Source organism: Equus caballus, chromosome 19 (assembly GCF_041296265.1).
Source record: "Equus caballus isolate H_3958 breed thoroughbred chromosome 19, TB-T2T, whole genome shotgun sequence".
Taxonomy (NCBI): domain Eukaryota; kingdom Metazoa; phylum Chordata; class Mammalia; order Perissodactyla; family Equidae; genus Equus; species Equus caballus.
Window position 1 is genome coordinate 43,106,852 of NC_091702.1, and position 17,654 is coordinate 43,124,505.

At 34.3% G+C, this 17,654-nt stretch overlaps 1 protein-coding gene across 1 annotated transcript in view; it reads right to left on the minus strand.

The window, feature by feature from the left end:
* Positions 1-2,953: 2,953 nt before the first annotated feature.
* The window catches only part of PIGX (phosphatidylinositol glycan anchor biosynthesis class X), a 34,130-nt gene continuing 19,429 nt past the window's right edge, over positions 2,954-17,654 (minus strand). The window contains exons 6-8 of the mRNA XM_070242509.1: positions 8,371-8,584; positions 6,664-6,764; positions 2,954-4,084 (exon numbers count right to left, since the gene is read on the minus strand). Of these exons, the coding sequence (XP_070098610.1) occupies positions 3,941-4,084; positions 6,664-6,764; positions 8,371-8,584 (459 nt within the window). The 3' untranslated portion in view covers positions 2,954-3,940. The remainder of the gene's footprint in view (positions 4,085-6,663; positions 6,765-8,370; positions 8,585-17,654) is intronic.

Sequence of the window (17,654 nt, forward strand, 5' to 3'; positions counted from 1 at the left end):
AAACGAAAGTGGTAAGCAGGGCAGTGAAGCCACGGTTATGTTGAGCGTATTTACTTATCTCAGCAATCTCTATGCTTTTACTGGCTGCACAAGAGACAAGAGACCAAAGACAAGGCCTTGGGCCTGTCCAAGGAGTTGGGACTGTGATCCTGCATAAGGTTGGTAACTCAGAGGGCTTATACCCTCCAAGAAGAGACTAAAAGAAAAAACCCGAAATCCCCTGGATCAGCCCAGGGAGACAAATTGTATGTTTTAGCCTAGACTTGGCATAGAGGGGGGAAAAAATTTCCCTTTAGAATTCATAACCACAAACTTTCCCTCCCATGGGTTTGAAAGTTCAAATTTATAGAACGTACACTGTCCAGGAAACTTCAAGTCAAGAAAGGTGTCCCACGCTGGTAGTGCTTGGAGGCCTAGAAGAAAAACAATACAAATCCTCACTGCACGGGTTCACTCTCAAGCCAGCTCTGAAAGGATTTCCACAGATAAACAGAATTTTAAAAGCTAAACATAAGCACCAAAATATAATTACAATACACCTGAGAAAATAGCCACCATGAGTGAATCCACAGAAACCAGGAACAGAATAATGAAGCCTATGAACTTTAGATATTGGAAGTATTGGCTACAGAATAAAAAATAAGTTTATTAAAATGATTAAAATACGACAGGAGCAAGAAACAAGATACTATTTTCAAAAAATGACCAAGTAACTTTGAAAAGGAGCCAAGTAGAACTTCTAGAAATAAAGAATATAATAAGTGAAACCAAAGCCAGTGTTTGGGTTAAATAGCAGGTGACACACAGTTGAAGACAGAATTAGTAAACTGGAAGACAGATCTAGAAAAATTACTGAGAGCAGCCCAGAGACGTAGCATATATGAAAGAAAGATTTAAAAACACGAGGATAGATTGCAAAGGTCTACCATATGCCTAATGAGAGCTCGAGGAGAGAGAGGAGAGAAAGCAGAAGCAGCAGGATATGATGAGATAATGACTAAACATTTTCCGGAACTGATTAAAGACAAGAACCTTCAGATTCAGGAAGCAAAGTGAATCCCAACCTGGAAAAGTAAAGGAAATCTTCTCAAGTACATCAAAGTGAAAATGCAGAATTCCAAAGATAAAGCAACCAGAAAGAAAAGACATGCCCTACAAAAAAACAACTATTAAAATTACTGCAGATTTCTCAACTGCAACAATGGGTGCCAGCTGAAAATGGAAAAATATTTTCAAAGTAACAAGAGAAAATAACCAAATTTAGAAGTGTACACTTAGCTAAATTATCAGTCATATGAGTGCGGCTGAAATAAAGGTATCATCAAACAAAAACCGAGATCTACTAAAGGAACTCCTTAAAAAGATACACTCCAGGAAGAAAGTGATCCAGTAGTAAGGTCTAAGATGCAAGAAATCACATAGCTTAACCCACCATCCTTTGACTGACTAGGACAATCCTGAAGGGCATACTTAGTCCATATTATTTCATTCTCCCACAGTCTACCAAACCCTACTTTCAACTACCTGTAGAAGCATATTTTGTAAGTTTGGGGGATAATACAGATAGGTGTTGGTCACCTCACCTTAACTTCTTTATCTCCATATTATATCAATTAGCATTAATTATCAAAATATAAATGAGTAGCTTGAAATGAATACAATATCTGACTAGAGTAATCCTTAAACTCATTAAATTCTGAAATCATTAGAGCCACAATAGATCTTTCCCGCCCCCACATCATGTATATGCCATCCTCCATGAGGTCTAGTTAAATAATCTAAGTTCCCGGCAGAGTGGCTGAGATGCCCACACAATAGTCTGTCCTACCACCACCCTCAGCTGAGGTAACCTGTGGCTGTTATTTTTATCCAAAAGAACATAACACAATACTTTAAGAAAAATAAACCATAAAAGTGGAACAAATACTGGAACTTACTAAGAGACCAGTACCCATTTTCTTGGCATTAAACAAAAAAGACTGTATACAGAATTATAAAATTGATTTTAAAAATAAAGCACTTGTTCATTTTTTAAGAATCCAAAGAAGATAATATAAACAGTTCAAAACCAGCAGTGGTCTGTTATAAAACTGATGTCATCTGCAACCATTTCACAGGCAAGAAAAGTCATATTAAAGTATTCTTCACTCACATTCACATTTTTATTACACTTCTAAAAACCTGTATAAATGAGTAAATGGCTGAATCATGTTCCAAGCCACAATCTCAAATATGAATTTGAAAACTAATTTAAATATTGATGAAACTTCCTTCTGATGTGCAATAGAAAATAGATATAGGGCCAGCCTGGTGGTGCAGCAGTTAAGTGCACACATTCCACTTCGGCGGCCCGGGGTTCACCGGTTCAGATCCCGGGTGTGGATATGGCACCACTTGGCAAGCCATGCTGTGATGGGCATCCCACATAAAAAGTAGAGGAAGACGGGCACGGATGTTAGCTCAGGGCCAGTCTTCCTCAGCAAAAGGAGAACTGGCAACAGATGTTAGCTCAGCGCTAATCTTCCTCAAAAAAAAAAAGAAAGAAAGAAAATAGATATATATACACACACTATATATATATATATATATATATATACACACACACACACATCCACCCCCATACATACTCTTGAGAGGTTAAATAGAACCATGTTCCCCCACCTGTCTAACCATATTCCAAAATGGTCTGTTGATGTTACTGAATTTTAACTGACATACAATTCTATTTCAGCGCCATTATATTAATCCCATTGTGAAGGAAATGCTTGTAAAACACGGAATTCTTTCTTATAAGAAAACACTAAACAGGTATGGAACTAGACTGGGTTGAAATTTTAGTTATTTTAAAGATCTCTAATATTTCTGCTTTATGGCATTGGGTTGCCTTTTTCAATATATAAGTTCTCAAACACACCATCAAAAAGAACTGTTATGACTAGTCAAGCCATACATGTCAAATTATAAAAGATTTATTCCCGTAAAAACATCAGACTGTTTTAGGACATTAAGCAGCGATAGCATACATACACATATATCATATCCCATAACTCTATATAAAACAAACAATGCCAACATACCCTGGTTTATTGGGTTCTGTTTTGGAACATGCTTGTCCTGAATAAATAGAAGAGTGTGCTTGCCCTTTAATATTTTTAATTAGCTTATGGCACTTACTTTATTTACTAATTTCTAAAGAAAAACAGTAAATCATGACCTTTTGTTTAAAAAAAAAAGTCACCTGAAGATACAAAAAAGATTTTTTGTAAATGTACAACTTAATAAAATATACTCTTCAAAACAATCTGAATTATCTTCCTCACAAATTCAGTACTAAATCAGAACTAAATCATAGTACTTAGTTTCATTAAGCCCTGTGCCAATTCATATATTCAAAAGCAGTATTATAAAATATAAAAGGAGAATGGAAATATTTTAAGGAATAATCAATTTTTATATTAGCTGTTTTAATGATTTTCCTTGAAACTCTGGATAAATGACTTTAATATTTTCATAAAACTAATGTTTAAATAAATTCTGATTTATCCAAATTATTTTATTCTTATTATAATGATTTTCTCAATTTTAGCTTAAAGAGAAATGTTTCTATTCACAAAATGAGAATAATTTGTAATATATAAAGTACTCAGTTTTCTAAATCAAATGAAGATAAAGTCACTTCTCACAAAATAAATATTAATTTAACAGAATTAAGTTTCTTCTATTGGCACTTGATGCTTGAGGATTATCAAAGGTTTACACAATAGAGCACAAAAGTTTGGAATTAGTTGAAAATGAGCCAAAATTCCGTCTAGTAAACACAATTTCAGCCATAAATGAAAACAAAAGACAAAAGTAATGACCTAATTCCAGAAGAATACTTCTAGTCACAAATGAATTACGTCTTATTTAGGTTTATGGAAAGCATTTAACTGCATAAAACCTATAGGGAAAGATGGCCATATCTCAAAACAGCCCCAAGGATCAAAGCCGAACACAGGATGGTAATGAGCAGAGTCACAGAGCATACTAAAGAGGTGTGTATAGTCAGTCCCACTGGAACCTGCAGAGTCACATTCTTATGCACCTAGGAGAGATGGAGACAGAAGTTAGAGACATTGCAAATGCAAGTCCTAAGGTGAGACCACTATTTCTTTGATTTTTAGTTTTTCTTTTAAATATCTTTGTCAGTGCTACACTACATGTAACATTATTGTTTGAATGATTCTTTTAGATTCAACATTTCATTTAATATAACAGAATCAGACTCAATTCCTACAATAAATCTTAAATTCTCATTATTTTTTACTTTTTCTACTTTGTGCATAGAGTTGAATGTATTCTTTTAAAAAAATGCCAGCTATGTCCCAATGTCAACCTCTATAATCAATATAAAGATTTATTTCCTTATTGTGTTTCATATTAGAATATAGAATTCTAAGTTGAAGCCCTAAAGGGAAAATATTAAAACAACAATAAAACTAAAGTATCCATTCCTTTCTGTTTTCCTGTTTCTCTCCCAAAATAGCTTTTAGGGGCTGGCCCCTGACCAAGTCGTTAAGTTCTCGCACTCCACTTTGGCGGCCCTGGGTTTCGCAGGTTTGAATCCTGGGCACAGACATGGCACCACCTCATCAAGCCAAGCTGAGGCGGCCTCCCATATAGCACAACCAAGAGGCACTCACAACTAGAATATACCACTATGTACCCGGGGGCTTTGGGGAGAAGAAGAAGAAGAAAAAAAGAAGATTGGCAACAGATGTCAGCTCAGGTGCCAATCTTCAAAAAAAAAAAAAAAAAAGCTTTTAGAAGTTTGTTATTCACAAATTACACAACTGAATGTGTCCTTTACTGTTACCACAACATCAACTTAGTTGTGATACTGACTAACAATGCGAATGTTCTATGTTCAACTTAGTTTCTATTTTCTATATGGTTTTGAAGATAAAGGGGTTCAATTAGAAACCTTGGGAAATATTAAGGTTTAAAAATAGGTTTGTAAAAACATTAAAATTTAGGTAATTTAGGAATACTTTTATTTTTGGTTTCTTTCTACAAATACCTGAATTATAATTTCACATCCAAAAAAAAATGTTACCAACACAATCTGTAACAAAGCGCCATCTGAAAATTATCTTTCAAAAAATGTCTTAAACAAACAAGCCTTAGTGTTGATCACCACCTTAGTAATGGTCCCCTATTTCTCTGGTATATATAAACAAGAAATGTAACACAAAGTAAAGAAAAAAAATTCAAAGTGTTTAATTATAATCTTTTATTTCAAGTTACACGGTCTTGAAGAGAACTGAATTCAAAATGTTTTAATAGGGTAATTAGTTATTTAATAGGGTAAGTACTTATTGTAGCAATGCACACTACCTATTTTTAAAATCAATAAATCATAAACACTAATCATACTCTTCATTCACATAAGAAAATCAAATGCAATTCTCTAGACGTATTTTAGAGTTTGAAAAAAAGTCAGGTACCATACGGCAATGGCAATCTACTCAAAAGCAACTCTACATTGCCTAAGACCTCAGCAGAGTCACACATCTTCCCAACTGCCAGTTCAAAGAAAGTTCTCCAACACAAAATAGGAGTGCTTTGTGGGAAGTCTTCACCATAAGTACGTAGTTGTTTTTTGAGCTAGCTGGGAGACAGACCACAAGGAAAATAATTCAAATCTAAATATCCTCAATATGACATATGAATAAATCTGCTTTATGTTTATCTGACTGACAGCTATGTTGTCTGCTGCTTTAAATTTTTATATTTATTGTATTTTTGTTGCACCTCATTTGACTCATTGTAAAAGTAAACCATAAAAATGATGACATAGATTATGCCATTCCACCAAAGAAACAGGCCTTAAAGAGAATTAGGAACAAAGAGAAACACACATACTACCAGCATCAGTTAAAAGGCAGCTCAGAAAAAGAGGAACAAAAGGATAGAAAAGAAAGAGACGCGTTATACAAAGACTTCACCACTCCGAAGAAAGGAAAGAGGTAGACTGTGTTAACCAAAGAAGGTAAGTAGCAAACCGTAGACTCCTTAGACAAACCCAGTGTTAATGATTAATACTTAACTAATTTAATAACTGAAAAGAAGTTGGGAGGTCAAAACTATAAAAATAAACTGAAACAGCCTAAATTTAGATGTATAATAGCAATACAACTGTTTAGAAACTTTATCACAGTTGAAATGATACTACTTGAGTTTTATTTTCCTTTTGTTCACTTGTTCTGTACAATATAATGAAGTCAACTAATTTATTTTGTTGTTCAACTAATTTATTTTGTTCAAAAACTAGTAAAACGTTCTAAGCAAAGTTCTACTGATCAAGTAAAAACAGATAAACACACCACTGTTTTCTTTGCCATTCCATACCTTTAAAAAGCATATGAGCCATACTTAAGCTCTGGACCACTGAGGCAGGAGACGACCCCTAAATCTCCAGCCCTCCAATTAAATGATTGTGTGACTTCATAGAAACGAGGAAACACTGTTGCCATCAGCAGCAAAGAAACACCATTACAAACAAACAAAAAACAGCTTTCTATGGTCGAATATAAAATGCTAATCCCTTAAACGTAGCAGAAACATTATAGAAAGAGTTTAAAAAGAGGCAGCATGATCTAAAAACATAAAATAATAACTTACTGATTTGTATTTCATATTGTTCCATTGGCAGATATCCTTATTCTTCAAAGCACAAGGAGCTGCCACTTTTGACTGAGCCCAGCATTTCAAAATTGGAAACTCTGAGAAAAAGTGGTAGAACATCGTATCAGAAAACCTGTTTCTGCACTAGAGGCCAGGCCAGTCTTTCATGTTGGGCTATGAGTATTTAAACATTTTAATATATGACGCATATGATTTGAATCCATCTATCACATGCTGTTTTATTTCAGCAGCCTGTTTTAAATGGCCTGCTTAAGAAATTATAAAAGTACAAAGACTCTGCAGAAGTTGAGCATGACTTCTTAACAAATTCCATTATGCTAGGGGCCACTTTTTTAAAAATTTAAACTCTTTTTCAAATATATATTCAGAAAAGAGAACAGATTTTAAGCATATGACTCGAAAAATTTCCATAGAGTAAACCCACCCATACAGAGAGAACTCAGACCAAAAAAACAAAACATACCAGAACCCCAGATGCTCCCTCAAGTGGGGGCACTTTTCCCAACTTTATTTAGGGTAAGTAAAAGGTAACATTTAGAAACAGAAAACGAGGTTGAATGAACAAAGTTAACATAGTTGAACACTTTTTTATTTTCTCACCATGAAATATATGATGGCAGCAAATGTATGATTACAAACTTCCTACTTTAGTAACAGTGTTACTGACTTTCATAAACATTCTAATCAGCCCAAATTTAGAGGCACAAAGAACCAAAATTTGAAAGGGGCTTCTTAAAGAAAAGTCTTGATTCTGGGATGACTGAAAATGGCGAAAACGTAGCTTTTCAATTTACTTAAATCCACACATAAAAACAAAAAAAAAACAATTACACACAAAACCAACAACTCATGGACAACATTTACAACCAAACTAGGTGATAAAGTATCCCCTCAAATACCAAACTACATGCAAGTAGAGACAAAACACCAACAGCTACAAGTCCTGAAATATCAGCATGAAGAAAGAGAAACAGCAAAGGGGCAGTGAGGATCAATGGCTGAAAAAAGAAACACACCAGATATTCTATGCCTACTCATAAAAGAACAAAGCACCACCTATGGTCTTGCCAAAAGAATCAAACCTGCATCTGATCACACCTCTGGAACGAGCTGCCAATTTCCAGGAAATAGAGAGGTCACATGAACTGCATGAGTACAATCACAAAACCCCAACTACAATAAACTTCACAGGCCAAATGACCCAGCTTCTTCAACAGATAAATTTTAAACAAAGGGATAGAGGGGAAACCTGTAAATTAAGAGATTTAATGGAAATAATTTTTTTTAAATGGGCAAGACGAAGCTATAGTGTCTAAGAATGCCCACTTGGGTGATAAAAGTATAAAGAAACATAAGGAAGTGACTGAAAGTCAGAATAGTGGGTTAGTCTTAGAGGAAGGGAGAAGGCTGTGATTGGGACAGGACAAATGGAGCTGCTGCTGGGGTGGCTGGCAAAGTTCTATATCTTGACCTGGGTGGTGGTTACAAGGGTATTGGTCTCATAATAATTCACTAAACTATATATTTGTGAAGTTTTTCTATATCTGTACTTTAATTTACAATGAAAAAGTTAAAAAGAAAGAAAAAAGAAACGTGCTTTTGTCATCCCTGTCCTTGACTTCAGACTTGCCACCATACTTTCATTTTTATTTTCAACCCTCAGAAAAGACTTGCAACCCTCACCTTGGTCACAATACATCAATAAATCAGGGTTATTAACCACAATAAATGTTTCTCCATCTTTGCTATGTGGCCGATGATAGCGGTAGTGCACAGGCAAAAAAGCTTGGAAACAATCAATGCACTGTGAATCTTGTCTGGCATAAATGAGAACTTCAGATTCCTTGGACAAATAGTCGGGAGCTTCTATATTAAAATTTTCTGAAACCATCACTGCCTGTCAAAAAGAAAATAAGTATTAATCCAGAAGAAGAAATGAATAAGGAAAGATTTAAAAAACAAAAATAAAACAAGAAGATTGCTAAACAGATGAACAGAAATGTCAAATTCATCCCCCTTATATTTCCATTCACCTTCCATCCTCGATTTTAAGTAAAAAAACTCAAGAGGTTATGTGTGTTTAATAAAAGTTTGTTTACTAAAAGTAAACTGAGGAAATTATACTCTGGGGTATGAAATTTCCCCCTAATAAAAATTATTTCTGGGGGCCGGCCCCATGGCCTAGGGGTTAAGTTTGGCGCGCTCCACTTCAGTGGCTCGAGTTCAGTTCCTGGGTGCGGACCCACACCACTTGTTGGTGGCCATGCTGTGGCAGGTGACCCACATACAAAATGGAAAAGGACTAGCACAGATGTTAGCTCAGAGCAAGTCTTCCTCAAGCAAAGAGGAAGACTGGCAATAGATTTTAGCTCAGGGCAAATCTTCCTCAGCAAAAAATTAACTAATAAATTCATTAAATTGTTTCTATGTAATTGCTTTATCAACCTTCGTTTAGGTGACAAAAATGGTACCAATAAAAGAGAAATTTTTTGAATAAATATAGCATTATCCATTAAGTATGAAAACTATGAAAAAACAGTTAACCCAGTATTGGGTTAGAATGATTAGTATCATTCTGGTAATTTCCTGTTCTTCAAAGAAGCAAGTAAGATAGCAGTGAGTAAGATAGAGCACTGTGGTCAGGAAGTCAAAGCAAAGGTCAGCACTCTTTCTAAACTGGGTATAAAAAGTTAATGGAAAAAATGGCAAATGATTCTTTAAAAAAAATGGTAAATGATTCTTTAAAAAAAATGGTAAAAATCATTTTGAAATAAGTATTTTTCACCAAAAGTAAAACTGCACACATGGCAGAAATTAGTCTTAAATTATAATGTGTGCATTTATATATATGTATCCATATATACATACATATTTATATATAAAAACATATACATAAACACACCTACACACACATGTATTGAGGCATTATATATATAATGTGTGTGTATATGTGTGTATGTGTGTGTGTGCAGTAAGCATCCTAATTCTCTTATTTGACAGTAACACCAAGTGCTATATTTTTTTCACATACTGTTCCTTCTCTGTTAATCACAGGAGTAACCGAACTCATTGGCAAAGGTCAAGGAATTATATAATCTTATGAGTCATAAGGAACCTGAGAGACGATCAAATTAAACCAATGTCCCAATGAGAGTGTTTTTCAAGTACCCAGCCACCGCTTGAATACTTTCAATGACTAGAAGGGAGCTCATTACTGTGAGTCATCTCACTTTATCTACCGTTAAAAGGTTATTCCTTTTTTATGAGTAGAAACTTGATGATCTGGCCTATAACAATCACCAATTGTCCTTGCTTACAGTATCTGCAATAAATCTGTTTCTTGTTTCACGAAGGGCCTCTCAAATATCAGAAGGCAACCACGCTGCCTCCACTAAGTTTTCTCTTCCCCAAAGACATATTCACAGTTCTCTCAGCTTCTCATGACGTGGTTTCCAAACCATTCATCATATTAGCTGCCTTTGGAAATACTCAGGGAGTACAGTAGCAGAATTACCTTCTTTAGCCAAAAATTGCATTAGTTTTTTTTTTAGCAGCCTTATTTCAATGTGATATATATCTCTCTATATATTTTTTAATTAACAAACTTTATTTTTTTCTAGCAGTTTTAGCTTTACAGAAAAACTGAGCAGAAAATACAGCATCCTCATATACCTCCCTCACCCATTCACACAGTGTTCTCTATTATTAACATTGCTGTGATACATTTATTATAACTGATAAGCCAATATTGATACATTACTATTAACTAAAGTCCATTGTTTAAGTTAGGGTTCACGCTTTATGTTGTACGTTCTATGGATTTTGACAAATGTAAAATGACATGTACCCACCATTACAGTATCATACAGAACAGTTTCACTGACCCTGTGCTCCACCTATTCATCCCTATATTTTTCATTTGAACTTTTAGCAGAAATGTTTAATTCCCATCCTATTCTTTCCCATAATGGGCTTTTTACTAATTAAATGCAGGGCTTTAGATTTATCCCTACCAAATTTTATTTTTCTGGCTACAGTCCATTTTTTCTGATCGTCTCTCAGGTTCCTTATGACTCATATGTTGAGATTTAACTGAAATCCTAATCTGTCAATCAACATTTATGAATTTGATAATTATGTCTTCTGTGTTTTTATCTAAGGATAGAAATGTTGATCAGGAAGGTCAACAGCAAAGTCCTAAGAAATATTACTAGAGACCTCCTGATAGAAATTTATTGATGAATTCTCTTTGGGTACAACCAGATACAAATCAAAATAACACATAGCCCAAATTTTTCTATCTTGTCAACAAGGATGTATATATGACCTGATAATAATAAAGGTAACTGTCTTTGAGTATTTACTGTGTTGCTAGGTATTTCACTAAGAGGCTGACATACATTATTTCCTTTAATTTTCACACAAACCCTATCAGGTAGGAACTATTAGTCCCATTATATAAATGAACAAACAAAATATTGGAGTGGATAAACAATATAGCTAGCAAGGAGAGGAGTCAAGATTCAAAGCCAGGTCAAAGCGACTCCCCTATTCGATTAGGGTAAACAATATAAAACAGCCAATATTTGACTAGCTGAAAATTAAGCATAATAAGTAGAACTGACATAAAATATATTACTGATTGTGCTATTTAGAATTTGTGATGGTACTATGACCTTCAATTTCTCTAATTATTGAGTTGTTTTGTCTACTTTTTCCACAGAAATAAAAATATGATAACCTGCCAAAAACTGAAAATACTTTTTTATAAACTGGGATATAATGAAAATGAAGCAGGTAGAAATGGCAATTTGGCTTTCAGAGAGAGCTCTGTTGGTTAAAGGATTATTTGGTGATGGTTCAAAAAATTTTACTCCGGGCATCTGAATCTCAAAAATCAGCCTTATTAGGGGTTTCCTCCTTTTGCAAGTGATGAAAATATTCTGGAATTAGATAGTGGTAATGGTTGCACAACTTTATGAATATACTAAAAACTACCAAATTGTACATTTCAAAAGGGTGAATCTTATGTGAATTACCTCTCAAATTTTTAAATGAGGATAATTATTTTTTTTTAATGAACCTCAACAGAGACCAAAATCCATTTTAAACCAAGATGAATTAAGAACCAGCAGAAGCTAATCCACAAACAACAATTTGAGGTCTTAGAACCGACAGGAGTTTTGGCTATTTCTTGAAACTTAGTTACAATAAGGAAGGGGAAAAAAATTGTACATGTAGGTACACCAATTGACAGGTAATCAACAACGCAGACAGTTGGAGGTGTGTATATCACTTTAGATTTAAAACGACAGAAAACCATTTTTGGAGTTCATAAACTGACAATCAAAAATGATCTGGAAAGTGGCTGCAAGCTGGTAAATCTCCCAAACATGTGCCAAAAGCATCAGTGCAAGCCCAAAATGTCCAGTGACTATATGCTGATCTGCAAAATCATAATTCATTATTCCATTTTCACCACAGATAAAACAACAGAATAGCATGTTATCAGAAAATTAAAATTATGCATCAAAAATTAATCCTAAAGCAACATGCATTGGTTACCAGATATGTACTTATACTTTTTCACAACACTCAACTACACATGTCACACACCACCATGGCAAACTTAAATGTATTAAGCCACAAAATTGTGCCATAACTCTAACATTTGCCAGAATCTTTCTCTCAAGGATTAGAGGTCTTTCAAACAGAACAAAACATTCCCAAATTAAGACAAAGTAATTGGTGCTTTTGAACAACTTATAATCTAAAAACGTAAAACTTTATAAAAATGAAATGTATAATAATTTTCTGACACTGGAATGTTAATTCTAACAGCACATTTTTTTATGATCAGTCTGACTAAAGGTTTATTCATTTTATCCATCTCAAAAAACCAGCTTCTGGTTTCACTGGTTTTCTCTATTGTGTTTCTATTTCATCGATTTCTGCAACGATGTTTATTTACTATTTCCATTCTTCTACTTTGGTTTCATGTGCTCTTCTTTTTGTAGTTTAAGGAGGCTTAGCTGAGATCATTGATTTGAAACTTTTCTTCTTTCTAAAATAGGTATTTTAGTGCTGTAAGTTTCCCCCTAAATACAGCTTTAGTAGCACCCCACTAATTCTGATATGTTGTGTTTTCATTTTTATTCAGTTCAAAATAATTTATTTCCCTTTTGATTTCTTCTTTGATCCATAGATTACTTAGAAGCATGTTTTAGCTCCCAAATGTTTGAGGCTTTTCCAGAGATCTTTCTGTTCTTGATTTCTAATTTAATTTCTCTGTAGTCAAAGAACATACTTTGTAAGACTTGAATTCTTCTAAATTTATTGAGACTTGTTTTACAACTTAGAATATGATCTATCTTGGTAAATGTTCCACGTACACCTAAAAATAATGTGTATTCTGTTGTTGGGTGGAGCATTCTATAAATGCCAATTAGGTCAAGTTGGTTGATAGTTCTGTTCAAATCTTCTATATCCTTACCAATTTTCTGTCTACTTATTATATAAATTATAGAGAGAAGGGTACAGAAATCTCTAACTGTGGATTCATCTATTCCACCTTACAGTTCTACCAGTTTTTCTTTGTGCATTTTGAATCTCTGTCAACACGTGCATAAATGTTTAGGATTATTATTTCCTTCTGATGAGCTGATCCCATTATCAAAATGACCTTCTTTAGCTCTAGTGATAGTCTTTCCTCAGAAATCCACCTTGCCTAATATTAATATAGCCACTTCAGTTTCCTTTTGATCGGTATGAACATGTTATATCTTTTGTTTTAAAATTTAAAGTTCATTTCTTGTAAGCAACATACAGTTGGGTCTTACTTTCTTATCCAATCTGATGATCTCTGGCCTTTTAATGGGGATATTTAGATACTTATATTTAATATAACTACTGATATGGTTAAGTTTAAATCTGTCATCTTGTTCTTTATATCCCACATCTATTCTTTGTTCCTTTATTTTCTTTCTCTGCCTTCTTTTGGACTAATTGAATGTTTTTTGTTTTGTTTTGTTAAATAGAGTGTGGTTTTATTTTTTATCTATTTATTTTTGGTGAAGAAGATTGGCCCCGAGCTAACATCTGAGCCAATCTTCCTCCATTTTGTATGTGGGATGCTGCCACAGCATGTTTTTGTTTTTTTTTTTTCGATGAGCAGTGTGTAGGTCCATGACCAGGATCCGAACCCCAAACCCCGGGCCACCGAAGCAGAGTGTGTGAACTTAACCACTACATCACCAGGCCGGCCCCAATTGAATGTTTTCTATAATTCCATTTTATCTGCTTTGCTGGCATATTAGCTATAACTCTTTGTTATTTTTGTGGTTACTTCAGGGTCTACAGCAAACATCTTTAATGTATCACAGTCTACCTTCAAGTGATGTTAAACTACCTCACATTTAATGTGACAATCTTACAAAAGTATACTTCCATTTTCCCCCTTTGTAATATTGCTGTCATATATTTTATTCTTACATATGGTATGGATGCTACACTACATTGGTATTATTTTTGCCAATTATCTTGTAAAGAAATTTAAATAATAAGGGAAAGAAGTCATATATTTACCCACACAGTTATCATTTCAAATGCTCTTCTTTCCTTGGTGTAGATATCAGTTTCATCTGGTATCATTTTCCTTCTGCCCAAAGAACCTCCTTTAACATTTCTTGTAGTGGAGGTCTGATGGTGATGAATTCCTTCAGCTTTGTTTGTCTGAAAGACTTTATTTCACCTTCACCTTGAAAACATTTTCAGTGAATACAGAATTCTTCATTCACAGGTTTTTTCTTTCAATACTTTAAAGATGTGCTGCACTGTTTTCTTGTTTGTACTTTTGACGAGAAATCTTCTGTTATCCTTATCTTTGGTTCTCTTTATTTCACATGGTTATTTTCTTCTTGCAGCTTTTAAGATTTTCTCATTATCATTGTTTTAAACAATTTGATTATCATGTACCTTGGTGTGGTTTTCTTCATGCTTCTTGTACTTGAGTATCTTAGATACGTGGCTTTGTAGTTTTCATCAAATTTGGAAATTTCTCAGCCATTATTTCTGCAAATATTTTTTCCATCTCCATCTCTCTTTTCTCCTTAGGGATTCCAGTTACACCTTTTTCCTCCAGCTTTATTGAGATATAATTGACATATAACATTGTGTAGGTTTAAGGCATACAACACAATGATTTGATGTACATTTATATTGCAAAATGATTACCACAATAAGGTTAGTTAATACATCCATCATCTTACATAGCTACCTTTGTGTGTGCGTGTGTGTGTGTGTGTGTGTGTGTGTGTTTGGTGAGAACTTTTAAGGAACACTCTCTTAGCAACTTTCAAGTACACAATAAAGAACTGTTAACTATAGTCACCATGCTGTACATTAGATTCCCAGAACTTATTCATCTTATAACTGGAAGTTTGTACTCTTTGACTACCTTCACTCATTTCTCCCACACTCCTGCCCCCCGCAACCACCAATCTACTCTGCTTCTGTGAGTTCAGGTTTTTTTTAGATTCCACATATAAGTGAGATCATACAGTATTTGTCTTTCTCTGTCTGACTTATTTCACTTAACATAATTCCCTCAGGATTCATGTGTGTTGTTGTAAATGGCAGAATTTTCTTCTTTTTTATGTGTGAATAACACTGCATTGTATATATGTATATGTATGCGTGTGTGTATATTTGTATATATATATCTATATAGATATATAGATATGTCTCACATTTTCTTTATTCATTCATCCATCAATGGACACTTAGGTTGTGCAATGAACATGGGACTGCAGATATTTCTTCAAGATAGTCCAATAAACTTATAGTAGCCCACCTGAAGATGTCCCACAACTCACTAATGTTCCATTCACATTTTACATTTTTTAAAATTTTTTTATATTTTTAGCAGTTTCTATTGCTATGTCTTCAAGTTCATTAATCTTTTCTTCTGCAATGTTTATCTGCCATTAATTTCATCCAGAATATTTTCCGTCTTACGTTTTGTAGTCTTAATCTTTAAAAGTTCTATGTTGTCCTTTTATACATCTTCCATGTCTGACTTAACTTTTTGAATATATAAGATATAGTCATCATAACTGTTTTCACGGGCTATCTATTAATTCTAACATCTGGGTCAGTTCTGGATTGGTTTTCATTGATTCATTTAGCTCCTCATTACAGGTCATATTTTCCATATACCTGCTAATTTTTTAAGAGGGTCAAGACATTGTGATTTTGATTTTCTTGGGTACTAGGTATTTCTGTATTCCTATAAATATTCTTGAGCTTTGTCTGGAATGCAGTAAAGTTATTTGCAAACAGTTTGATTTTTTGAAGGTGTTGCTTTTAAGATTTGTTAAGCAGGACTGAAGCAATGTTCAGTCTATGGTAAGTATTCCCTAGTACTGAGTAAAAGTTCTGTTTACTCTGTCCAACGCCCAATGAATTATGAGGCTTTTCCTGGTCTTATTGTTGGGAACAGGCACTCAGAATTTTTTAGGACAGTTCTTTTCCTGGCATCAGCTAGTTTCCTCACATGGATGCACTAATCAATATTCAACCATATACTTGAGCAGAACCTTCCATGGATCTCTGGAGTTGCCTCTATGCAGTTCTCTCCTCTTTGACACACTGTCTAGTGAATTCTCGTGATCTTGGTCTCCCCAGAATCTCACCTTCATCTCCTCAACTCAAGAAGTCCACCAGGCTCTGGTTCAGTTCCTCCTCCCTGCACTATAGCCTGAAAACTTGCTCAAGGCAATAAGCTGGAACCATCATAGGGCTCACCTTATTTATTTCCCATCTCTCAGACACTGTTGCCCTCACAGCCTGATATTTAATGCTTTTTCCATCATTTCATATATTTTGTCTACTTCTTGGTTCTTTGAAGTGGGAAAGTAAATCTAGTCCCTGTTCTTGGCGAGGGCACAAGTCATAATACTACATATTTTGATTGAGTAAAACTTACGAATTCAGAAACACAGCATTTCCATTCTGACCTACAAAACAGCAATTTCATATGTTTCAATCTAATATTATGCTGTTTTGAAAGAGTGTGAGAGATTTTGATTAAATATATCTAATAGCCCAACCTAAAAATGAGGTGAGGTGCATTTGATGAACCTTATCCATGGTGAACCTATTTAAGGCTTGTCTTTATTTTCAAATTACTCAAAAATCATCACAAACTCCTTACAAAATATTTTGTTGCCACATCACCCATTTGATTTGGACCTACTGTTCTACTTGCTGCAACCAAAAATTTTATCTCATGGAAAAAAGTCAACATTTCAATCTAAATATACAGGCACATCTTGGAGATATTGCAGGTTCGGTTCCAGACCACTGCAATAGAGCAAATATTGCAATAAAGCAAGTCACACAAATTTTTTGGCATCCCAGTACATATAACAGTTATGTTTACACTATCCTGTAGTCTATTAAGTGTGCAACAGCATTGTCTAAAAAAACATACATACCTTAATTAAAAAATACTTTATTGCCAAAAAATGCTAACCATCATCTGAGCCTTCAGTGAGTCATAATCTTTTTGCTGGTGGAGGGTTTTATAAAAAACGCAATATCTGGGGGGCAGAACAAGGCAGAGTGCAATAAAATGAGGTACACCCATATAAGCTTCAATCATTCCCTACATATAAATTCCCTTCTATCCAGTTAAACTCATCATGTAATACTACTTCTCATGACAAAGTTTCTCTGCACAAAGAACTGGACCACAGTTTCAACTCAGCTAGGCAGAAGGAAACAGCATCTAATACATCAGGATACCAACTTTCAGTTATCTATATGTCACAAATGAGACATCTTTTTTCTAGAAATTTCCAAAATGAAAAGGTAAATTCACTTAAAAGACTTATACTTAGGGATCAGAAGATTAGGAAGCACAAAATTAAGATAAAGAGAAATTTGTCAATCTATAGTGGTACTGA